A 26,048-nucleotide genomic window follows, 5' to 3' on the forward strand; every position below is an offset into this window, starting at 1 on the left:
GATATTATATATATTTTTTAAATAAAAGATAATCTTTGATCTTAAGAGTAATGTTCGGTCCAGAGAGTGAGAGAGCGAGAGAGGGAGCAGCGGAACGAGGGGTAAAAAAAAGCAACGCGGTAAATATCTCCTCCCTGTACTCTGTTTTATATCAAGAAAAAGAAAAAAAAATCCTTTTCTGGGGAATACATAGATTTCCTTTGCTCTGATTTGATTAATGTTTTTGGGGATATCCGATCGATAATACCCTAATAACATCTGACCAGCGATCTAAGATTCATGGATTCTTCTATCTTGTGTGCAAGACCGATGACTACTGATTCCTGTTTCTAGTTTGATGATACGCGCCCTAACTTTGTATCTAATCTGGAACAATTTCTTCTTTTCTTTGTGTTTCCCTTTCGTTGAAGTCTTTGATTTCAACCAAGTAGCGCCGTTTAGTTTTCTTCTCGTTCTCTTTCATTAAATCCTTTTCTGCTATAAAGTTCGCAGCTTGGTTCGTTTCAGCTCTCTCCAGTATGTCTACGAGCCACTATTTTAACCCAGAAATGCTCACGAGATCACTCGCGTTGGTTATTAGTGCTGTTTCGGATCGATGTATTTATTGATTCTAAGCCACTAACTAGAGAGAGAAGAGATGGCTGGAGAAAATATGAGGAACAGGTTTTGCTCGATTAGTTCCTGGGGGGAAAGCTGCAGGAAGGAAATATTAGGGCTTTAATTTCTAGATTTTTATGGCCGAAGTTTAGGATCTTGTAAAAAGAAAAATAAATAAATAAAATCAGGTATTCCCCTCTTCCTCTGCCTGTTCTCCAAAAGATAGGTCAATTTGGCTGCATTTTATGAGTGGTTGCGAAGTAGGAAAATCAGTTCTTATGTTTTAATTATTATTAACATTCTTCTTATTTTAGGTTTAACAGCATTAGCAGTTCTATCTTTTTGGCCTGTAATAGGGGTCCTGTTAATGTATGTCCCTGGTGCAACTGTTAAGAATAATGTTTGTTTTACCCAATAACATGTCAATATCTGATTTGAAACTCAAAGAAGTTTTTTGACTTCCCAAATTTTCTGGAAAACCCTATGTTCCTAATGCGAGTCACTCCCCAATGTCTTAAAGCATTAATCATAATGGTTGCACTCAAAGTTTTGAAAACCGATCTCGATGGCTGCTTCGGTCGGTCGCATGGTCCGTTACGGTTCTGTACTGGATTGAAACGGTGCAAACCGACAAAGGGAGGACCGGAGGAGAAAAAGAGAGAAAGAGAGAAAAAAAGAGGAAGAGAAAGAGGGAGGGGGATCTGCCAGAGAGGTCATCGGAGGGCCTTCGACTGACCGTCGTGGCCGTCAAGCGGCGTAAACGCCGTCTGTGGAGTGAAACAGGGGTGATCGTCCCTGTTTCACAGATTTTTTAAAAAAAGCTTGATAATGGTAAAGCCGGCAATCCATTGTCGGTTTCACTATTTCTAGATTTTTTTTAAAAAAGTTTGAAATAGTGAAGCCGGCAAATCGAGTGCCGACTTCACTATTTTTAAACTATTTTTAAAAAATTCTAAAACAGTGAAGTCGGCAAACCAAGTGCCGGCTTCACCGTTCGTCTTTTCCTTTTAAAAATGGCTGACACCCACCACTTTCATGTAAGGCTGGAAATATGCCGGGCCACACCTCTACCCGAGCCCAGCCCGAAATATTTTTTTGGGCTTCGGGCTGGGCTTAGGTCCGGAAAAAATTTAAACATAAGGCCCGAGCCTGATCCGAGCCCGAACTCGGTCGGAACCTAATCGGGCCGGCCCAATCCCGAGCCCAAGCTTGAGATCTAGCCCAACTCCTTCCCTCTTCTCTTTATTTCTCTCTCCTTCCCACCTCTCTCTTTCGCAAAACTTCCATACGCTTCGTCGCCTCCCTCCCCGATCGTCGGCCCTCCCTCCCCTCCTCTGTCGGAAAGGGAGAGGTTGCGAAGTTGTCACAGGAGATCCCGCTAGTGAGGTCAAGACTGAGGGAGACCACAACGCTAGAGTTGTCGCAGGAGATCCCGCCCTAATCACGGGGGCAGGTGGAGGATCCCTCCAGTGGGTGCTTCCAGGAGTCGATGATGTCGAAGGGGGGTTGGTACGGATGTGAAGGTGAAGACCGCATGGAGTATGAACGTCAGAGGATCGGATGTCGTCGGAGGACGGACCGTGCGGTGCTTTCTGCTCTGCCAATCTCCGAGGAATCAGATGAGGGTGGGTTGGGGTAGTTTTTGGGTGGCGGACGAACAAGCGCGGCAGACGGACACAACTAGGGCGAAGAGAGCGATGGGGGAAGATTGGAAGATGGGTGCATCAGGTGGAGAAGGGATTTTAAGCAACTGGATAGACGAATTGATTTGGAATTTTAAGGCGAGTCCTAATTGGTCAAGATTGGACTCACACTATTGATTGGATTAACTTATTTAGAATCAGATTTGACCGGGCTATTAGGTTTTTAATAAGATTTTTTGGACTATTGATCGGGTTGAGATTTGGGTTCGGGCCTGCATTGGGCTCAGACCGGGTCAAAAATATGCCCGAGCCCGATCCGAAAGACAAACGGGCCCTATATTGAAGCCCAAACTCGGCCTGAATTGTTTCGGGCTAAGCCCAAAGCCCGACTTAAAGTCGGTCCGACCCTACTTCCGCACCTCCACCCGCGCCACTTCCACCATTCGATGGCCACGACGGCCACCCAGAGACCTCCGACGGCCTCTTCGCCATCTCGTCCTTCCATCTCTGGTGGTCTCCCCTCCTCTCTCTCTTTCTCGCTCGTTGCGGCAGCCCCATCAGGCGAACTAAACCGCGGCAGCTTCCGCCACCCTCCGACAGCCGCAAAGGGCCACCGCCAGCTTTCGTAGAGGGCCATCGGCCTCTCCCACTTCTCCTCTCTCTCTCCCCTTCTGTTTCCCTCTCTTTCTTCTCCGGCACCGGTATGTGCCATTTTCTCCATCGGTACCATCTCGATTCTCCGCTGGTCCGGTTCGGCACGCCCCGAACCATCCGATTCGAGACAGTACTGAGAACCTTAGTTGCACTATTCATGCAACATTAAAATAAATCTAAACTACTCACATGGTGAGAAAAAAGGAATTAGCGTGATGCCTGACAAAGCCACGATTGAGATGAAGAAACTATGAGAGATTTTATGGGACATAGTAAGAATATATTTGATACTCAAAAAACTTATTATCATAGTTAGCTTCCCAATGCAAAAGAAACAAGTCATGAGTCAATTAAGAAGGGCAATGACAATAGAGGATCCCAGTAGGGCATTCATTGATACTTTTCTGTAAGGGTAAAATATATTATTCTGGGATATGTGGAGCATCTTTGGAAGGTTCTAGAAGTGCATAACGTGTTTGCACACACCGAATTGTCATTGTTGAAATGTGGGGCAGTGGTATTATGGACATAAATGTTATCTCATAAAAAGATACCAGTTTATTTAGCTGGCCATATCTATTCCATTCAAAATTGTTTGAATTCAATTTATCTTATTTTACCTCCATTCTTCACCCACAGTGTGAGAATATGCAAAGTAGGCATGTAGACCACCAGCCCCACCTACCTTTTTTTAATAATGAAATTGAATGAACACCACATTCATATCTCCATTATTTTTTAACCCAAAATCATAACTATATCTTTTTAAGATTGATTTTCTGGGTTAGAACCAGATTTTGTGATATTAGAGCAAATTGATTCAACACCATGGAGGCTATTTGAAACTTTAAGATTATGTAGGAAAACTGCAACTTGTTCGACTATATTGATGACAAGAAGAAGATGTGCTTAGATTCTTGCAATATTACTGTTGCAATGAAGATAAAATATATTATACCAAGCACTAGAAAAAAGTTGGACAATTGAGGGTTTAAGTATGGATAACTTTGTCACCTCCCATTTGAGGGAACACAATCCTATTGCTATATTGACCTAATGGATGGCAGTTTGATTGCGGAAGATTTTAACATGGTAGAAACAGAAAAAGCATAGAGGACCCCGCTATTGAAGAACCATAATAGCAGCAGTGCAGCACCATGCAGGATCAGATTGTTAATTTAAGAAATAATGCCCTTCAGAAAGTACAACTAATCGCTATTTGGTTGTGATATGTTGGATTGTAGGGCAATGTTATCCGATGGTGGATGGGATGCTTCATTATCAAGGATCAAGAGATGCTGAAGTAGCCAAATCAGTGATCTGATTATGAGAAAAAATCAACACTAGCCTTTGTTATCAGATCATGAGGTTGGAGCTGATTGCAAAATCTCAAACCAGGATTGATGTAGTGCAAGTCTGTTGGCATGACTAGATTTATAGATGAGGTTTAAATTGGAACTTCCGAACACCAGGGATTTGATTAAATTTTCTTTGAACAATTCGAGCTTCATAACTTGAAATTATCACTTTGAACAATTCGAGGTTCATAACTTGAAATTAGCACTTACTCTGGGCTTATTTTGTATGTTGTTGGATTACCACAAGAGAATCATTTTTTGGATGCTTTAAAAGAGATGAGAGGTTGCTCAGACCAAGTTCCTATGGGCTAAGATTGTTATGCTTGGGATTACATCAACTCTACTGGCAACAACTTTACTTAAACTCGAGTATAGCCCTCTAATGCTATCTTTAGGATTTTTTTGGGAGCTCAAACTATGTGTGAATTTTTTTTTCAAAAAAAAAAAAAAAAACAGTAACTGGACTTGGAGGTGGTGTATTACATGCAACGTAAAAAACCCATAGCAATTCCCATCATTTACAGAAAGGTGGCCAAACTGAAGCTGTTCAACAGAACTTTAGTATCTGCTTAGAATTACAGCTTGGTACGGTAATAGAAAGTAAATTCTGATGTACCAAAGTGAAGTTTGTATCCATAAATCTAACAAGAATTCATCTAAAGCAGTCCTATTTAAAGTGTTTCATAAAAGGAATCCAGAAATTGCATTGACCCGACTGCTATTATGAATTACTGCATATGGCATTGTGGAGGACATCAAAGCATCTTTTAGGATGCTGCAATAGAACAACTCTTAAGTGCAAAGCACCAGCAAACAAACATAGAAAGCAAGCAAAGTTTAAGGAGGGTTTTGCATGAATGGATTTCCGAGAAAGCTATGAACCATGGAGTTATATCAAGTTGAGATATCTGCTAATGGTTCATTCCAGGATTTGAACATGTTGAAGCAGATCAAAGTTTCAGATATTTCTGATGTTGATGTACTATTTTACTATAGATTATCTTGAGAAATAACTGTAGACTCAATCATGATCAGGCCTCTTTTTGAACCTGGGAAACTGATGGGAGACAATCTGTATGCTAGAAATACGAAGTATGGGTATAGGTTCCACAGCTTGATCATCGTTCACAGGGTTGTGAGTCCTCTGACCATCCATGAAAACTGTCCAGTTCATGCAAGGTACAAGGATGCTTCTCTTGCTTGAGATATTGAAATTTCATGACTGGTACCTTGTTTTTTGTTTCTGCACATACTTATTGTGTGGAGAAGGTTTGCACTACTTTTGTTAAGGCCATATAGGCATGGACTCTGATACATAACTTGATATTGGCATATCCTATCAAAATTTAGGAGAAGGGTAAAACATGTTGACTTTGTTTCATTGCAAGTTTTGATAGAAGAGGATTTATCTATAATATTATCAGTGATGTAGGCATGACTATGTTAAGAATGTTATGATGTATAAACCATGATTCAATGAAAGGTCTAGGAGAAGGAGCTTAATCAAGTTGTTTAATAAGCGAGGACATATTGTTAGAGTGTTACACTTGAAGTATGGTACCTATAGATTAGAAGTTCTTACTCTGCAAGACCACTTTTGATGATTGTCATGATGATTTCTACTCATATTTTAGATTTAGTTAAGTATACACACTTACATTTTCCCTGCATATAGTCACGAGAGAAATATGAGCTAAATATCAGCGTTTCGTAAGCTCTGGAGAAAAAGGTTGTGGATTCAGTAGCTGTCAGTTAAAGTCTCTGGAATCAGCATAAAACTTGAAAATTCCTTTTCTTGACTGTTTTAAGGATAAAATGAAGTCTTGCTTTCAACAAAGGCGGTAGTTGTGAATTCATGAGCACACCCATTGATTCATACCTGACCTTGTTCACATGGTAGTGGTCACAAGCATTCCTTATCGATATGATATGCGGTTAATCACAAGTCTTCACTGCCTTATTCTTGCCTTTTCCGTTGCCAGACTTATGATATGTCTCTCCATGAAAGAATCCTGGTCTAAAATCCACCTTGAGCATGAACTTGAAAAGTGAGGCAATTTATTCATGTATTCCGATGTTCTATGCATGACTTATGTGGATTCTAATGCTGAACCCAAAGCATGAATCATATCTAAATGTTTGCATCTTGGTTTTTTTGGTAATTAGAACTTCGCAATTCATCACTGCTCCTCAATGGTTCAGATTTTTAGTGAAAGTGCTTGCATAATTGAGAAATTTCAACAGCCTGTCCTAGAATGGATCAGCATTCATGAACAATCTACTCCACCTGAGAGACATGTTAGCTTATCCTACCATACCTTCAACCAACAAGCCTTGTCCTATCTATATGAGGTCAGTTTATCACTTCTACCTTATCCTAGCAAAACATTAGTTAGCTAACTGTGATTTGCCCATTACTTCTCACAGTCAGAACTTTGAAGATGCCTTAAACTGCCAAGAATCTTGTGGTTAGGACACCATAAATCTACACTGATCAGGAAGTAGATGCAATTCTCTCAAGTATGTACATGTATGAATTGAATAATAAGATACTATTTACAGGTACATCTTCTTTGGTGCGTTATTTGTTTATTGATTTTTCATGTAGTTGCTATCTGATATTTTAAACACATGCAGTTGACCACAAACTATGGTAGAGGGGACCATTATAGCTGTTTGCCGATTTGGTGGTGAATTTGTCTCAAATGATGATGGAACTATGTCTTACTGTGGTGGAGAAGCTCATGCAATGGATATCAGCCGTGACATGAACTTTGATGATCTCAAGTCAGAATTAGCAAGTATGTTTAACATTGACAGTAGTAACTTGTCTATCAAGTACTTTCTTCCAGGCAACCAACAAACTCTTATTACGATATCTAGTGACAAAGATCTAAGGTGCATGGTTGATTTTAATATGAGTTCTATAACAACAGATCTATATGTCTCAAGTAAGGTTGACAACAGGTAACTTGGAAACAATTACCCTGTTTTCATCACCCTCCAAAAGATAAATGAGCTTCCAAATACAATCCCTTTTTTTTTCCATTCATTTGCATGAGTTGCACTTGTTATTTTCTTTTTCTTGTGAGTTTACAAGGACTCTATGCTTCCTAGGGCACACAGGAATATTGCTGTTGACTACCTCTGTAGTTGACAAAGTTGGTGCTTTCCATAATGTCAGATCACAGAGGCTTACAGCTATCAGCAGAAGTAGCAAAAGGTATTTACACTACAGCTGTTAAGTTTTTGCTATGTACACTGTTTAATTAATAAACCTTGTGCTCTTTTAGGGTGCCTAGGTGTAGGATTTCTGTGGTAGTTGGAAATACCCCTAAAGTTGCGACCGGTTCCACAACTGAAAATATTAGACAGACAAAAGCAAACACCGCTGGAAAAAGTAATGGGAGGTATATTTAAAACACTTTGCTTTATACGTCTGATGCATATATTCTGCTTTGACATGAAACATATGCGTTTGTTGAGTTCTAAGGGACTGGGGTTTTTGAAGAACTGTATCCCAAAAATATTTGAATTTACCTTTACCTTTTACTTCATAGAATGGTTTTTGGATCTGTCATTCAGTGTTTCACTTCATAATTCTTTGGGCTACAGATACATGGCCACTGCTGAATTTTTCTAGGTTCTATCCTCCTGTCATTTTGACCTTCAGCAAGCCAATCAGTTTGAGAAGTTTTAGGATCAGACCTGAAATTGGGAAAAAATGAGCGCTTGCTTTAGATTTATCAAATGCCCCTGCTTTACCATTTGTCTGTTGTCTTTAACTACTCCCAAGTTTGCTGATCTTTAGGCTATTCCTTGCAAGGTTAGTTTTTAATTCTTACATTGCATCTAGGATGGTTGCAGCTGATTCAGCTACACCTGCTGTCTCTGCCGCGACTATGGACATTGTTAGACAGCAGAGATTAGTCTCTGCTGACAAGACTGAAGACGGGTATACCATAAGATCTACTCAGCTTACGTTCTTGATCCCATGCACAAAATCACAAGGGATGCATGCTTTTGTAGGGCAACTAGGAGATCTCTAGCTGACTCAAGCGCACCTATCATTGTAGCTGTAGGTGCTGCTGAGAATGTTGGACCACAGTCTGCTCCTTGGGATTGTGTTATTACTGAAGTTGGGCAAGAATTTGATAATGTGAAAGCCTTTCATGATGAACTGTGTAAATATGCTTTCGTCAAAGGTTTCACATGGAAATATATAAAGAGTGACAATGTTCATGTGACTGTTAAATGCACTGTAGAGACTTGTCCATGGCAGATACAGGCATCAGGGTCCGCTCGTAAGCAGAAATTTATGATCAAGAAATTCAACAATGTACACACGTGTGGAGCAGGAACTGGTGATGATGGACACCAGCAAGCAATGAGACACTGGCTAGTGAATATTATTAAGGAAAAGCTACTTGACAATCCACAGTCAAAGCCCAAAGAGATTGCAAGAGATATTTATCGAGATTATGGAATTACTTTGAACTACACTCAAGCTTGGCGTGCAAGAGAGGCTGCCCAGAAAGAGCTTCATTTTTTGCATGAAGAGGTATGCAATCAGTTGCCTCACTTATGTAAAAAAATAATGGAGGCTAATCCTGGCAGTATAACCACATTAGCTGCATCAGTTGATTCAAAGGTTCGTCGTGTATTTGTGTCTTTTCATGCCTGTCTTCATGGTTTTGAGCATCGCTGCCGACGTCTTCTTTTTCTTGAGAGAATTGCTCTAAAAGCAAATAATCAGTGGAAGTTACTAGGTGCAGCTTCTATTGATGGAGACGATTGTATCTTACCAGTTGCCTTTGCAGCAGTGGAAGCTAAGACTCATAATAGTTGGCATTGGTTTATAGTACAGTTAAAACATGCATTATCAACATGTTGTAATATAACGATTGTGTCTAGTAGACAGAAGGGCCTAGATGAGTCTGTTCCAAGAGTTTTTGAGGATAGTTACCATGCCCATTCTCTGTTTCATCTAATCTAAGAATTGAAAGCAGAATTGAAGAAGGGTTCTTATTCAGATCAAGTTAAGGATGCAATTGTGGATGATTTCAGAAGTTCTGCCCAAGCTTATGAAGTTGATGACTTCAATACATGCATTGGTAGAATAAAGAATATTTCAAGAGATGTTGCTGAATGGGTAATATCCACTAAGCCTGAACATTGGTCAAATGCCGTGTTTAGAGGTTCACGGTATGATCATCTCTCATCGAACATTGTAGAATCATTAAGCAGATGGATTGCGGTGATAGATGAGTCGACGATAGTGCAGTTGATTGATGCATTGCATGTTAAGATAAAGGATGTTATGGATTCTCGTTGGCAAACTTCTAGCACATAGGCTGGAACACTGACGTCATCAATGGAGCAAAAATTACAGAAAGAGAACCCCAAGGCCCGTACACTTCTTGTTTTATGTTCTTCTGATTCTGTGTTTGAGGTTCATGGTAGTACAATAAACGTTGTTAATGTTGCTAGTTGGGAATGCACGTGCCAGAGGTGGCAGGTTATGGGATTACCTTGCATGCATGCCATTGCAGTTTTTAGTCGTGTTGGTAAATCTTCTTATGACTATTGCTCGAGATATTTCAGATGTGAAAGCTATCGCTTGACCTATTCACAATCAATTAACCCAGTACCAGATGTTGAGAGCATTAGTTCTGTTTCAAATTCATATCCTCCTCATGCTCAGCAACCACCAGGATGGAGAAAGAGAAAGCGAATTAATCCTCATAAGACAAGTATTAGGCCACTCCACTGTAGTAGGTGCAAAGAAGCTGGGTATGACAAGGCAACATGTGAAGCATAGCTGCAGATTCATGTTATATCTGTTTAGGTTCTATAATGGTATCTTCTTTTGACCCTTTAAAAATCATTTGGCATGCATGGCATGTGTTTTTCTCCTGATATTGCTAGACGTTTTTGCTTATCTAAGGCTTATAGATGTATCATTCACTTAGTTATGCATCCTTGTTACAAGTAGATGTTGCGCAACATAAAATGACCACCCTTCTCTTTTCATAATGTCTGCTTTTTGTTGATTTGGAGGATGTAAATCAAGCAGCAGCTATCTCCACTAGTTTGTAGGAAATGCCAATCAGTCACTTATTTGAATGTGCAGGCAAACTTGAATTATTTAAGTATTTACCCTTTGGAGTTTTCAAAATAGTTTCACAACTTGATGACAAAGAAAAGAAACATTTAAATTAGTTTTTCTAACTTATTTATAACCCAGAGATGGAGAAATTTCAACCAATATGTTAACAGGGTTCAGGTCCTGTTGAAATCGCCTGTCCTGGCTAGCTGGTGATGATGTTGTCAACTGCCTGTATGTATCTCTGCTTTGGCCCATAGAAATTGTCTATTTTTTGTTTCACATATTCCTTTTCCTTCTATATTTGATGCTTTCTGTTTTAATTCTGAACTGTAGGCTTGGTTGATCTCTCTTGGGCTTTTACTGTGACCAAGCTAATTGGACTTGCCATATACCAGTCAAACACACAACATAAAGCGGGGTTCTAAGCCATGATAACAAAATGCTAACTCAATCATCATCATTGCTCCAAGAAAAATTAGGTAATTCCTAGTCTGGTTACTTCTCTGTAATTCTAAATACGGACTTGTTTTTATGTATCTGAACCAGGCACATGTTCCCAAAACAATCACCTATTAACAAGAGAACCTGTTTCTTTCTGTTGTTATGATGGTCTTGTGCAGGTATTTGCTTCTTATATGCTCAAGTCTAGCTGATTCTTTTTAGCTTTTCACTTGAAATTAGTGACTTTTTGAAATATCTTTATGAAATGTTCCATGTTTGCACCAGAATTATGCTAGAAGCATCTCATTTGTGGCTCTCTTTCCAACTGATGATTTAGTGAGAGTGATTTATTCACACCCCACCTTTTCCTCCCTTTTTTCCCTTTCTCTGGGAGTCTCCAATTTTTTTTGCATCAGATATAAATCAAAAGCATCTTGATATCTAGTTTACTTTTCTACTCTGATTTGGTGAGAATGATTTCTTCCTAGACTTCTTTGGGAACCTCCAATTCTTTGCATCAGAAGTATATTACAAGCATCAGATTTCATATTCTATTAGCAGTTCAAGCAGTCCGAGAACTTCCATGATTAAAAGTTCATAATCTGATGCTTGGAAGAAAACTAGGAATCAATGTGCTGGTCTGTTAACTATCCTATCTGGAAGGAATTCCAAGGTGTTATGGTACTTTTCAGATGACTTGACATTATTAATGTGGAGGATCTCCACAGTTATTTTTGTCGAGATCTTTGCTAATTCTTGTTTGTGTGCTAGAGTAGTCAGCCATGTTGCTCCTCAAAACTTTTTTAGGAAACAATTCGTTTTGGCTAGTTGGGCAGTTCTGTTGTTCAAGCCACATGTCCCCAACTTCCTGAAGAGTTTTGGCACCCTGGTAGGTGGTGTCTAGTGCTGAAGAACTTAGACTGATAATTCATTTATTCAAGCACATGTCAGAGACTTGTCAGTCAGCATATTATATCCTTTTTGTTAACATAGATTCCCTTGTCGATCAATATTGGGAAGGTACTGCTTCCATCTTAGGAGTTGCTGAACCAGACTGACCAGCCGATACTGGCTACTCAATAATCAGTGAGATCTAGCAGCTGTGTATGGATAATACAGCTGCAAGTCTAGTATCTTGAGGGAGCTGTTATTACCGATCCATTTTGCCTGCGGCAATTGGCTCTTGCCCTGGATGGCTCTCTCTTATTTGTGAATTGATAAATTCACTTGCCCTTTAGTGGGCTCTCTCTCTCTCTCTTTCTCTATCTATCTATCTATCTCTCTATTTATATGTATGTAAGCCTCTCTATCACTATAATGTATGTATTATATCTGTAATGGGTGTAGGGTTGCAGAGGAACCAAGTTGTTCATGAGCATTTTGGGCTTAGCTTCCAAAGAGCTTGTTTGAGCTTACTTGGAGCCAAGTGCGTACTCTTCCAATATGTGGAAATAGCAGGCTATAAAGCTCGGCTTATAAGTTAGCTAATCAAGGTTCTTGGCTTGTTTGCATTCCCTACATGTGTTTAAAAAATGCTTTAAGTCAATTACTGTGATTTAATTTAATTAATTTGAGTAGCCTGGCTTCATTCTTAATGACCATACTTGTTCCAAGGTATGGACGGTTACCAGAGTTCTGAAGTTCTAATGCAAATTTTCGGGTGACAAGTTTTAGGTGTGATGTGATTGGTTAGCTTCCACTTCAACGACTACTTCCTTGCTATCTGTCTTCTTTATGGTCTTGTTATTTCATGCTCTTCATAAGTGTCCTACATGGTTTTGCCCTTTATCATCACTTTACATGTAGCACAGTCTATGCATTGTTGTATCGGATCTTAAATAAAAAGAAGAGTTGCTCTGTCCCTTTCGCTTGTGTATGCTGATCTATTCCAGCATGGGTGCACAATCTTCAGGCAGAGGAGGCGTATGACAGATGATGCATGAGTGCATTTGAATTATTACGTGTTATAACAAATTATAAATCAAGGATGATGTACATTCAAAATCTTTAGTAGATCTAAATTGATAATTACAAATATATGTTTTCAGAAAGAATTGGACTAAATATTTTAGGTTAATTTTTTGAAAATGTGCTAAAGATTTTAAAATCAATGGTAGATAATCTAAATTGAAGATCCAAATTATAGACCATGATCTGTAGTATATATATATATATATATATATATATATATATATAGTCTTTAACCTATATCTCAATCCTAAAATTTATAAATCAAAATTTATATATATATTTTTGTAGTCTTTAACCTACATCTGAATTGTAATTGCATTAGTCTACTAAAATTTATGATTGGATATATAAATTAAATAACTACTTCAGATATCACGATATACAGATTTTTAAGATATAATTAGATTTAAATTTATTGACTTTTGATTATTAGATTATAGTATGGTATCATGCTAATCGTTCATTTTGATATGTACTTGGTGATTGGATTGGTAATCGTCCAATGACGCAAATTTTGGATTTAGATATTTTAAATAAGGATGTTCGACTACAGCAAAAGTTCGCGTGTTATCCACCGTGATTTGACGCGGTCCAATTACAGTGCATGCAATGCGGAGGCCGTATTACCGGTCGCAAAGAAGCATGCCCGATGGCGTTTACCGGCATCACTCTCAAAAGGCAAAACGTATCCACGCGCACACGCGTTCTTTGAGATCCGCATCTGACGACTCTTGAAGTCGAAGCTCAGTCGGAGGCTCGGAGCCTTCATCCGATGGCGAGAGACATCTGGCTTTTTTGTCCGTTAGCGAGCGATTTGAGTGAAAGGGCTGAGCCGGCCTCCATCTTTACGCTCAAAGAGAGAAAGAAAAGGAAAAGGCCTCCTTCTCTTCCCTTCTCTGGAGAGTCGATTCTCTACGGTCTTCTCCGCTGAACCGCAGATATCTTAAATCTAATTTATCCCTCGCCGAAAAAAGAAAAGAAAAGAAAAGAAAAAAAAAAAAATATATATATATATATAGATAGATAGATATATATCAAGAATTCCGAGCCATAAGGGTCGGATGGTTCTCTTGCTGCTGTTTCCTTTCTTGTTTTGAATTCTTTTTCCTGCAAAGCTTCGGCCCTCGCATCTTCTCCCAAGTGAACTTTGTGGAGATTTCCCCGCTCCGTTGCCGGATCCACCAGGATTCATTGTTTTTGATTATGTAACAAAACATCTCTTTACATATTTACGTCGATAATTCCGCGAAAGCGAGCAGAATCCGGTAAAGTAAGTAGGAAACACGCTCCTTCCCTCTCTTCTTCTCTTCTCTTCTCTTCTCTTCACTTCCCCGACGACTCGATTTTTTCAATTAACTCTTGTATTCCTGTTGGAAACTTTTTATAGAGGGAGAACACGGGACTCGTAAGTAATTTAGTATTTATTATTAAATTTCGTAATTTTTCTGAGATTCCAATCTCCTCTTTTTGTTCGGATTAGTATCCTGGGAAGGGAGGAGAGATGAAGACGTCAAAATCGGGAATCGGATTTTTTTTAATTCCAAGATTTTTTTTTTAATATATTTTGTTCTAACGTCACCCAAACCACCACTATTTTTATGTGAGGAAACGGGAGAAAGGTGAGTGGGTGTTGTTGAGGTGACTGGTATTTCATATTTGTTTACGATAGGCTGGAGTTGGTAGGTGGACCGGCCACCTTCCTTTCTTTACCCCGTTTTTTAACGTGGGTGACCGCATTGGTTTCCCAGAAGTTGGGTTCTTTCTTGTTCTTTTTGATGTCTGTTCGTTTTGACCTCGCCTTCTGCCCATCTCGTGGTTGAAGCAGCCGGTGTTGCAGGAGAGCAGGCGGCGGGATGGGGAGTTACGCCAAGCTCGCAAGGAGGGCGCTGGAGACTGATACCCCGGTCATGGTTCAAGTGAGTTGGATGATTTCTCTTTTCCTCAAATTTACATGTCCTTCCTTTCCTTCTCGTAAGATGAAAAATATTTGGGTTTTCCTCAACGTTGCGGTTTCTTGAGTCAGGTTTACTTACTCTTTAACGGTTGTATTGGTAAAAGATTCTCTTTTTTTCCATATTCAGATACAAGAGTTGATCCGGAAGGCTAAAAATCCGATATCACTGGCACAGGTTCGATTACGTGATGCTTCTTTCTTTCTTTATGTTTCGTTGATCGTCTGTGTTTTGTTTTCTTTTTCTATAGATACCTGTTATATGCCCATTTGAGCTGATTTGGAAATGGAAGCATGCCGGCTCATAATTGTAGTTTCAATCTTTAGTTCTCTTAGTTTTCTGATGAGTTTGAAGAGTCAATAGTGCAGGGTGAGTATTGGATTTGGATCATTATTGTAGCAAGTTAAAGAGAAACATGTCTCTGAAAAAGCTTGACCAAAGTTAGAGACTCTATTGATAGTTTAGTCAGGCTGAAACGACCTTGATGCTTATAACATTGTTTGGTTCTTTTCCTGGTTCTTGCAGTATGTATGCTGTATGAGGTATAATTGGTGGAGATATTTATTTAAATAGAATTATAGCAATTCATAAGTATGGAATCCTTTTAAACTGTAGTTTACTCTCAATTTCTTGCGTGGCTCCATCTGGGATGGAAATGCTTGCTTTTTTTCACTAAAGGATCATTTTTACTGAAATAAGATTAGGAACCAGAAATCTTCTCGTATCATACCTTCTTTTGGATCTTGTATGGTCAATGCTGGACATCATTTCATTCTTCAAATCAATTTGGTGCAGGGAGTTGTTTATTGGCAACCACCTGCGCAGGCTCTAGACAAGGTAAAAGAAATTGTATGGGAACCTTCAACTAGTCGTTATGGTGCTGATGAAGGTCTTCCTGAGCTAAGGCATGCGTTAGTTGAGAAGGTACACCCATGATCTCTACAACTCAATAAATCTCAATGTTCCCTGCAAACTCAAGAATTTGACTTTTTGATAGCTTAATGAGATGCATGTTTTATACCTATTATTATGTTATGTCCTAATGGACTTATTTTTGGAAGACACCAGAAAAACTTGTCTTTTGAATCCTAAATTTCAAGCAACTAATGAAAACAATCTGTAGAATGCAATTATCATATTGTTATCTTCATGATATGGTTTCTAGCAAGTTTTAGCATGTTTTCTAGTGTTTAGATGACATAGGTAAGTTTAAGTGCTTTATCTTGCAAATTGCCTGGAAATCATTTTGTTTACGATGATGATGATGTCACAATTTGGATGGGCCATTGTTCTTTGTAACATCATAAATATCCTTGTTTTGATGAGACAGATGATGCTTTTGTTACTTTTGAGAAGACCAATCTTCTAGTTTGTGTTCAGTTTTTACGGTCGTAACAAATCTGTATTGTGTATTCTATACATGAAAATCTCAACTCAAGTAAGCCTTAACCTCAAACTAGTTGGGGTTGTCTACATGAAAATCTGTCAGCTAAATTCATTTTGGTCTCTGTATTATGTGCTCACCTGTGCATTGCCAAGTAAAACCTCAAATTCTAACACGATAAGTTGGGTTGGGCCGATTGTGAGGTTACTCTTCCAGTTGTGTTGTCCTTATTGATCCATTCACTATGTATACATGCAAGTTCTTTGTTGAATCTACAAGTAGATTCTAATAGGGGTCATTTGATCTTTTTTCTTTTGTAGACATATGTTCTTTTTTGACACTATGAAGTTGGAAACTACTGTAATTTCAGCATAGGAATTTATAAAATATATATGTACCTTGTACTGATCTGGTTTTGCTTTCGCTCTTGGATTCATTAGATATGAATCTTTGTTTTGAAATGTTCTTGATATGAAATTATTTTGCTAGGTGCTTCTGTGCTGTATTATGATAATCCTTGGAATAATGACAGACATAAAAAAAAAAGAAAAAAGAAAAGAATAAGCATATTATTCTCGGAAAAAGGGTAAGTATATTTTCTATATGAATAGAACTCGAGAAGAGCTCTCATTAGGTAGTTGTTTGGGGAGTCTAGGAAGAGCTCTTTGGATGCCATATTGGAAGCGGAGAGGAGGTTTGCCTCTCCAGAGGAACCTCATAGGTTGGTGGATGATTAATTCTCTATTATTGACATTGTCATAGCAATGCCACCTAGGTGATTAGGGTGGGTTCCTTTCACATCTTGACATTACATTTAAGAAATTCTAGCATCACATATGGAGAATTGGTATGGGAATGTCTATCAAATTATGTAAAGAATGTATTTATCGGCAATGTTGGACTCATGCCACTTGGTGGCATGGATATGGTTGTATGACACATCAAATTCCAAAATCTTTATACAACTGCACAATGAATGAATATTTACATGTAGAAATATGTGCAAATGTTTATAGTCAATATTCCTAAATGTACAAGTGTCATAGTGTCTCTGTAAAGCATAATTACATATGTGTCAAAAACTGTGACACTGACTAGTGTCCATTGGATTACAGAAGGATGTACACATGCACATGCATCGGAACAACTTTTTGGAAGAATTCTGACCTTAGCACAAGGGGGTGGTCACTTAATGTTCAAGTTTGGTTAGGATAAGTTGTGTATTCTTAACAAGGCTTTGGATGGGAATTTAGAAGGGATGCTTGGTTACTATCGCTAAGCTATAATCAAAATTGCTGCTTCATCATATATGCTCGTCAAAGAATGTTTCATAGATGATGTTTATGTAAAGGGGGAGAAATATTTAGGTTGTTTTTCCATAAGCCTAGGGTAGTTCTATTGTAAAGTCTGAAGTTTACCATGATTATCTAATCTTGCTTTCTGCTGGCTTATAGCTAGAAGCACCATAGTTGTTATGAGCACCTGCCTAGGCATCTACGCCACACAATCTAGCTCACCTATGCAAGGCTTTGCTTAGACGGCCACCGCAAGTGCTTGCCTCATGTTTTGGTTGCTTGCTTGGGCTATTGGGCAGCTCCTAAATGGACCAATTCCACCGAGTGGTTGCCTAACCAGATCCAGTTGATGCCAGAATCAGACCCAATGTCCAATGGTCTATGGAGTTGGGTTTGGTCAAACCAACATAAGAAAAGAGAGATGGGGAAACCAGGAAAGAAAAAGGGACCAATGGGCATCCATACCAGCTTCGTATTTTGCTTGTCTCTGCTAGGCAATTTGTCTCTGCAACCCATCCTTCTCTTCTTCCTACCTCAAGCATGCCTATGAAAGATGGTGACCGATGAGTCTTGCTCCATGGCTCTCGGTTCTCCACTCTCCTCCTTTCTCGGCAATAAGGCTTCTTTGTCCCCTTCAAGAATCACATGCCTTATTGGGATGCCTTTCCTTCTCCCTTCACTCTTTGGTAGTCCGACTTCTCCACTCTCCATAGCCTACATTTGGCTATTGACCCCACTGACCACCATCCGTCCTCATATCTCCATTTCTCCTTCATCACATGCACACACTCTCTCTCTCTTTTGCTCAGTAGTGGCTGCATAATAGAGCTTCTATTCCTTATATTATTTTTTTTTCATGTTGTGTTGTTCTTACTTTTAGGTTTATTTTAAGCGTCTCCTTTATATTGCTTAAATTGATTATATTTGCATGTTTAGTTTACATTTATTGATTGTTGATCTTGTATGGTTGTCTGTAGGATTCTAACCAAGTTTTTTTATACTATATGAAATTGGGCTGTACGGATGTATTGTACGATACTGATTCGGTATTGATATTGTGGTAAGGGGGTGTACCAACACTCGATACACCAAACTGGCTTGTATCGATATAGTAATGGTTGCCATTAGTACAAAACCCGATATCGAGATGGCAAACCTTGATTTTGACCAACATCCACATCCAATAGAGATATTTGAGCTAAGACAGCATTGGTGTTGTGTGCTTGTATTTTATAAATTTAGATCAAATGTGATAGATTTGAATGTATTATGTTTAATTAATGCATGCATTAATTTTACCGGTATATCTTTGGATAATGTTATATGGATAATATATGAAGAGTGATTCAGGTTTTAATCAATAATTGGAATCATTGAAGATATTAATTATTATATGAATATTATAGAAATTTTATCACTTGGGCAATTGCCTAATTGCTCAGGCTATTGCCTAGGCTATAGGAGGGCTAGTCGCTTAGGATCATCTAATATCTCAGTCTCGGCATTTCATCAAATATTTCATAAACATTTTTCCTCTCTTAAGCAAATGAAAGGGATCATAAAGAGCCAAACTTTTGAAGGCTTATGGAATTCTCTAGAGGCTAGTGGATTTGGCTAAAAAGCTAGATTTTTTTCTAGAATGTTTCTTAGGTTTTCATGGAAAGGATGGGATAGTTCTAGGAGGGATCTAGAATGATTCTACCTATTAGATTTGTGACTCTTGTTCACAATCCTAACCATTCATTGTATATGGTAGAGCCCGTAAAATTGGAGGCCTCCTTTGGCCAAACTACCAAACAAGAAGCTTGTAAGAATTCTTTAGTGGAATATTACTCTCCATTGTCCAAAACTCTCTCTTGCATGCTTAAGAGTAAATAAATTCTTTGGTAGTGAGAAAATAAATCATTTGCTCTTGAGGCAATTAATTCTTTGCTTCTCTCTTTTTTTGGCTATTCATCTTGTTTAAATGTCTTAAGTCCGTCACCCTCAATTTAAACACTAGTGGAATGATCCATTTTTCAGTGGTATGTTGTTGTCTTTACTATCTTGTCTTCCCTTAATTACCGGAAGCATGTCCAAGTGCACACAAGTGGGTCTCTTATAACAAATTAGTAAGAAGACGCTTAGAGATCAGGTGCAGGAACAATTTTCTAAGGAGATTCGGAAGCAGATGTCCCACCCTAGACATAAATTCCTGTGACTAAAGGTCTTTCGTTTAATGGCACATGCAAATGAATTATAGTATGTTCATATAAGATTAAGAGGTAGATTGTTTATTGCATGTTCACTCTTTTTTTTTTTTTTGGAGGGGAGGGGGGGGGGTTGGGGAGGTGAGAAAGCTCAATGAACTCTAGGTTTGATTACTTCCAGGGCAACTCGGAAGAGATTGAGGCTTTAGCAGTAATAGGGTGACTGCTATTAATGTAGTATAAACTTTAAGCTAAAGGAGCTATAGCAGATTATTCACCATATTGCTCAATATATGTCTGCTAGAGATCCTTATTTGATGAGTGAATACAAGGTATTTGCAGGATGAGCCTTCTTGATCCATGTCACTTTTGCTAGAAATTGATGTCATTTATTAGTATAGGGTGTAATTTACCTGTTGTAGCTTATTTCCATCTTGTTGGAAATCTATTGAGTCTTTAGGAACTTTTTACAACATGGCTCCATATGAAGATCTCAAATGTGGTGCTAAAATTTGTCTCACAAAATATTTTCTTTCTTTTATATTTCTTATATAACTGGTCAGATATGGATTTATAAACATCCCTGCTTTTTTGAGAAAACATTGGTGATCATTTGTATTTGCACTGCAGTTGCGTCAGGAGAATAAATTGAACAAGTCTTCAGTTATGGTCACAGCTGGTGCAAATCAGGTGATTCAAATTTGTGATATGTTATTTTCTGCAAGTGCAGTCAAGTCCAGTTTTCAGAATTAATTTACTGACCATAAGAAAATCGTTATGATCTTTTCTTTGATGCCTCTATTCTCTCTGTTTCGGATTAGAAGTGTTGGTTTCCTTCTGTATTGGACCAGAAATTGATTCCTGTGACTTTAACCACTCTTTACTTTCTCGATGTTATGCACATTTCTGTTAATCTTTTGTGGTACAATTAGAAGCCATTGTTGGTCCACATGCAGTAATACTTAAGCGAGAGATGTGTAAATTTGGAATACAAGTCCTAGTCTGTATGCTTGAGCCTAAATGTATTTTCAAGTCTATTGAGTCTTTGCTTAAGAAAACCGCAACTGCTTGCGGAGGCCTCTATTCTATGGATGAAATTACTGAAAATATAAAGTTCCTTTTTCTGGAAACAATATGATAACCAAAATCTGAAAGAGAACTGAATGATCAAATGGAATCCTAAATGTGTTCTAATTGTATTATATTAAGTTATTTCTCTTATTAGCCTTTGTACTTTTAACTTACGCCATACTAACGTTATCTTCTGCTGCATTTTTTTCAAATTCTTCGATCATAATAGGATCACCATGGATTCAATTGAAGTCATGTAACATTTAGAGTGGCCTTGTTATGATGGATGGTCTTGTGAATAGTACTATGGTAGGGACAATATTTATGGAATACTATGTTGTTATTTTTTCTAAGGAGCAGAAAAATCAGCCTGTTATTAGTAATAAGAGTATCAAATGTGTTGCATAGTAGATCCACACATATTTCTTGTTATTTGAGTATGACTTTTCTTGCTTTCTGCCTCCTTTCATTTGAAGTGGGAAAAGTACTGAGTACTATTGCATTTGAATTAAGTGTATAATTTCTTCTTTGATGCATAAACTACCGGCAGAACTTTGAAAACAAATCCTAATTCTTCTTCCGAAGCTTTAATGGTTTAACCTTTTTTTTTCATTTTAAATTGTAATTTGCATCAAATTTTCCCCCTGTTATATGCTATGTTGGGAACTTGGGATTAGTCAAAGTAGCTCCTGTAATTTTGAAAACTTCATTTAGTTTACAATATGGACTTGGATGTTCTTTAAAATCAATTTGAATATGCTTGTGGGCAATTGCAAGATACTTTTTAAAAAAATAATAATAATTTTTGTCCTTTTGTTCGATACATCCAATTATTTTGGTACTCCTGGTACTTAAATCTTAACTGTTGTTTATGTTCTTCACAGGCATTTGTAAACATTGTGCTTACCCTATGTGATCCTGGGGACTCGGTTGTTATGTTTGCACCATATTACTTCAATGCATACATGTCCTTCCAGATGACGGGCATCACTAACATACTGGTTGGTCCTACCAATCCCAAGACTCTTCTACCAGAAATAGGTAAGATGTGTAGCTTTATCTCTAATACCAATGTTATTGCCCACAAATCTTAATGGTCTATGCGTGATATGTACTATCATATGCAAACTTCCAAGTGGCATTTGTGGGGCTCCATTGTGGAACCTGTATGTCTCTGGTCACATGAATAGCAGCTTTTTTTTTTTTTTTTAAAGTTGTTTATAAGTAGAATTGTTTCTCTGTGATAGGAATCTTAACATGATCTGGGCTTCTCTTTAATGATCATCTGTCATATAGCTGACTTGAATCTTCACACATATAGCTGAAAGTGACTTGAATCTTCACACCTATAGCTTTGTTATTATTATTATTATCATTATTTTGCCTCTGCTGTTAGAAGTTTTCTTTTAGAATCCATCTCGTTGTATATGTTTTTAGTTCTAAAAAGATATTCCTATCTGTAACACTTGTTGTCTTGTGGCATCTTATCCCCTCTCTTTTTTCCAGTTTTTCTATTTTGTTGGTCATGGGGCCCTTATTTTTTTAAGGAGAAGACATTAAGAAAAACATGTTAAGCGTTTTCTGCAATCTTGAAAGTATCTGCTGAAAGTTTTTGACTTCTGTTAGAGTGTACATAAAGACAAGTCTGTGTTTGGGTGAGTATGTAGGGATTTTAAGGTTAGGTATAGATGTATAGTTGCTTCCATTCTGACTATTTATTGTTCATTATTTTTTTTTCTTTTAAAGTAGAATTTACCTATCAAAAGATTTAATGGATAAAAATCTTTGTATTATATCAAAAATAAATTGCTTTATAGTTGATATTTTTTGACGAGATTTTGAAGTGATGATGGCAGAGGTTGCTCTCTGTTTTTAGCCTTTGTCTCTACTCTGTAATCCTGTATATCTATTAATATGTATTTAATGCAGACTGGTTAGAGAAGACTTTATCAGGGGAGGGCAACAAACCAATACCCAAGCTTGTTACCATTGTAAATCCAGGAAATCCATCTGGGGTTTATATTCCAGAGCTGGTACTGAAGGTCTCTCTCTCTCTCTCTCGCCCGTGACATTCACCCACGCATGCACATTCAAGCATGCATCCACCATTTCTATCTATTAATATTTTGTGCTCTTTGCAGAGGATTTCAGATCTTTGTGAAAGTGCTGGTGCATGGCTTGTTGTAGACAATACCTATGAGTAAGATATATTTTGATATGTCAGTTTTGATGATACAGGATCACATCTAGTTAATACTATTTTTTATTGTACATAAAGGTATGCCTGATATCTATTGCTCCATTCCAGCAAAGTACCAAAAATTGGACAGATTTATTGCTATATGCATTGCAACTGCCACATACTGTTAAATAGTGAAAGAAAAAAAGAATTCTCAACATATAAATAACAAATTATGCTTGTACAAATATTTAGTTTGGATCAGTTGGTATGGTACCATGTCAAGAGTGCAGCAGCCAACATTATATTATGTTGGCTAAATGGATTGCTCATGATAGTAGATGCCATCCTGAGGCCTTGATAATTATGTTGCTGTTATTTGTTTTTTGGTAATCCATGTTTTCGCAATGTTTTAGGAATCAGGTTTGCTTGCACCATGGTTTAGATGGACGAAGCAGTTACCATGTTGAGTCAGGGCATCAATCTAATTTCATAATGCTGAAGTATTCGAAAAACAGAAACAAAATTTTGGCTATTGGATGTTTAATTCTTCCAGCAATAGCTGTGTCCTATTTTAGGATAAGATCATAGAGATGGAAAGTGTCTGCCATGTTCTACAGGTACAGTTAATTGAAACAAATTTCAGTAATTAGTATGGTTTAAAAAGATGGAACATGCTGCAGTATTGGCCAAAATCCTTGAACAGAGGACTAAGACTGAATTATTCCATGATGAAGTGCTCAGCTGACATTATATCTACTTTTGGATCTTCATTGAGGATGAGAACAAACTAATAGAAGGAATCAAGATATGGAAACATCACTTCAGAAGTACCAATTCAAGTATTTTGCTCTTTGGAAACAAAAGCCTTGCTTTATGTTGGCTTGCTTCTATATAAAAATAGTTTGGTATCCAGAGGGATAAATACCCTCTTAGAGAATGATCATCAATATCAAATGATTTTTGTTTAATATTTTAAAGAAAGTCTGTTAAGGTTCAATATTGCTGATTGCTCCTTTCTTGTTTCTCTTAGTTATTTTCAGTATTTCATTTGCAGGTATTTTATGTATGATGGATTGAAGCATTCATGTGTAGAGGGTAACCACATAGTTAACCTCTTCTCCTTTTCTAAGGCATATGGAATGATGGGCTGGCGTGTGGGATATGTAAGTCATTCTGGGTTGATTATTTTTGTTGTTTAAATTGTTATCGGGTTACGCAATAATCAAATTTTTAAAGTTTGCATCACTCATTTGCTTAGTTTCTGGTTAAATCTCCATTTTGTGTTAGATGAGCATTACCTTTTAGATACATTTTTATTTGAATGGAAAACTCAAGGTTTTACGTCCCAGTGGGATAGGGGGCGTTCGGGCCATCGCATTCCATTTCTATGAGAAAATGGGAATAGGGAGAGAAGAAGAAAGAGGAAAGAAAGAAAGGATGATGAAGAAGGGAAAAAGGTGAAAGGAAAGAAGAAGAAAAATGAAAAAAAAAAGGGAGGAAAAGAAAATGAAAGGAACAAAAGAAGGAAGAAAGGAAAGAGAGAAAGAAAAAGGAAAAAAGAAAGAAAATGATAAGAAAAGAAAGAAAAGCAAAAGGAAAGAAAGGAGGGTAGAAGAAAAAAAAGAAAAGAAGGAAAGAAAAGAAAGAAAGAAAGAAGGAAAAGAAGAAGGGGAAAGAGATAGAGGATTTTTATTGGGACAGCTATCGGGAAGGGACGGGTCAGCGGGGCATCCCATTCCATGGAGATATGGGGATATCTCTGTCCTACGGGATTTAAAATCTTGGGAGAACCTATGTTTTTCACTATAGTATGCACACTTACCTAATTTAATCTTGAGATTTTTGGTGATTTACTTGGACTTGATAAAAAGAGTTTCTTTAAAATTTAAAATGCCATGCTTTTGTTTTGTTCCTTCGTACTGTTTCATATATAGCGAAACACTAGTTGGAACTATGATTTCACCCTAAGTTTAGTTCAGTATGTTATATTGGATATGTACTTTATATTGTTGACCTGTACCATTTGTGTACTTATATGTAGATATAGATATCAGATTGATGTTTGCTATTGGAATTTCAAATCTGTATATGATTCTCACATGTGCTAACAATTGCAGATAGCATACCCAACTGAGGTGGGGGGTTTTGGAGCACAACTCCTCAAAGTCCAAGACAATATACCGATCTGTGCTTCCATTATAGGGCAGCATCTGGCTCACCATTCCTTGGAAGTAGGACCCGAATGGATTAGAGAACGGGTGCAGACGCTTGTGAAGAATAGGGAGTTGCTTGTGAAGGCTTTGGCTCCACTGGGGAAAGATGCTGTTAAGGGTGGGGAGGGGGCCCTCTACCTCTGGGTGAAGCTTCCAAATAAATTTTCTGATGATTATGAGGTTGTCAGGTGGCTGGTGAACAGGCATGGGGTGGTGGTGATTCCTGGAAGTGCCAGTGGTGGGCCTGGGAACATCCGGTTATCTTTTGGGGGGTTGAATGAGGCTGACTGTGAGGTTGCTGCTGAGAGACTGAGAAGAGGATTAGAAGAGTTGGTGAGAGATGGGATGGTACAGTAGCAACTGCTAAACTTTCTGATCATCGATACGTTTCAAATTTAGATTCACAGCTGGTACTTTTCGGAATAATTCAGCTCATTGGTCTCAAGTTATTTTGATCAACTCAATATTGGAGGAGAGAATGGATATCGTCCAAAATCATATACATCATAGTTTCTCCCGGTTTCATTATATGAGCTTGTATCATTTTATACTTTGCCTATCAAGCCAGATGACTTGTTTGATCTCCCCAAGTAATAATAATGCACCTTAAAAATAGCAAAAAAAAAATATAGTCAGCATACGTGTTGTTCTTTGCATTTGGTAAGGTTTTCTGCCCTAATTTTTTTCCAATGGTTACACTTGGTTTCCTGCAGAAAATTTTTCTAGGTTTTTTTCAAACAATGGCCGAACATCTCCTTTCCAGCCTGCCAATGTGGAACGGTTCGATTGGCACCTGGATTCATTTAGGTTACGAGACGGGTCCTTTACAGGTCAGGTCTGGATCTACCCAGCCAATGCATCCAAACTATAGGTAAATATAGAGTACTAGCTGAAGTCAATCTAAACTGAAAGCTAAAATTAATATTATGTCAGGCATAAAGTGAAACGCCAGTAGAGCGTCTGGCGTTATATGGCCAAAGTGACATCAG

At 38.0% G+C, this 26,048-nt stretch overlaps 1 protein-coding gene and 1 non-coding gene across 5 annotated transcripts; both read left to right on the forward strand.

The window, feature by feature from the left end:
* Positions 1-52: 52 nt before the first annotated feature.
* Positions 53-10,168, forward strand: LOC105047873 (uncharacterized). Its single transcript, XR_012142580.1, has 8 exons — positions 53-119; positions 6,419-6,604; positions 6,680-6,814; positions 6,890-7,053; positions 7,379-7,475; positions 7,546-7,662; positions 8,109-8,207; positions 8,282-10,168. It is a non-coding gene; the product is annotated as an uncharacterized protein (transcript).
* A 544-nt stretch (positions 10,169-10,712) lies between these two features.
* Positions 10,713-25,715, forward strand: LOC105047871 (aromatic aminotransferase ISS1). Of its 4 annotated transcripts, none has more exons than XM_073260603.1 (10): positions 10,713-10,840; positions 14,611-14,689; positions 14,855-14,902; positions 15,521-15,649; positions 20,224-20,283; positions 21,549-21,705; positions 22,594-22,706; positions 22,806-22,864; positions 23,901-24,009; positions 24,964-25,715. In XM_073260603.1, exons 2-10 carry the CDS (start codon positions 14,627-14,629, stop codon positions 25,414-25,416), a joined length of 1,191 nt encoding a protein of 396 aa, XP_073116704.1. In that variant the 5' UTR covers positions 10,713-10,840; positions 14,611-14,626; the 3' UTR covers positions 25,417-25,715. The 4 variants fall into 4 exon arrangements, with proteins under 4 accessions (XP_073116704.1, XP_010925288.1, XP_010925286.1 ...); XM_010926986.4 differs by lacking the exon at positions 10,713-10,840 and adding an exon at positions 13,627-14,043; XM_010926984.4 differs by lacking the exon at positions 10,713-10,840 and adding an exon at positions 13,628-14,043 and having other exon boundaries at positions 14,599-14,689.
* Positions 25,716-26,048: the final 333 nt, after the last annotated feature.

This window comes from Elaeis guineensis, chromosome 7, assembly GCF_000442705.2.
Source record: "Elaeis guineensis isolate ETL-2024a chromosome 7, EG11, whole genome shotgun sequence".
In the NCBI taxonomy this organism is placed as follows: domain Eukaryota; kingdom Viridiplantae; phylum Streptophyta; class Magnoliopsida; order Arecales; family Arecaceae; genus Elaeis; species Elaeis guineensis.

Excerpts from the sequence above, each read along its gene's own strand:
- LOC105047871 (XM_073260603.1), top strand. The coding sequence starts at position 14,627 with ATGGGGAGTTACGCCAAGCTCGCAAGGAGGGCGCTGGAGACTGATACC. Across the intron at positions 14,903-15,520 it reads ATCCGATATCACTGGCACAG|GGAGTTGTTTATTGGCAACC; the intron begins GTTCGATTACGT and ends AATTTGGTGCAG. Across the intron at positions 21,706-22,593 it reads GACTCTTCTACCAGAAATAG|ACTGGTTAGAGAAGACTTTA; the intron begins GTAAGATGTGTA and ends TATTTAATGCAG.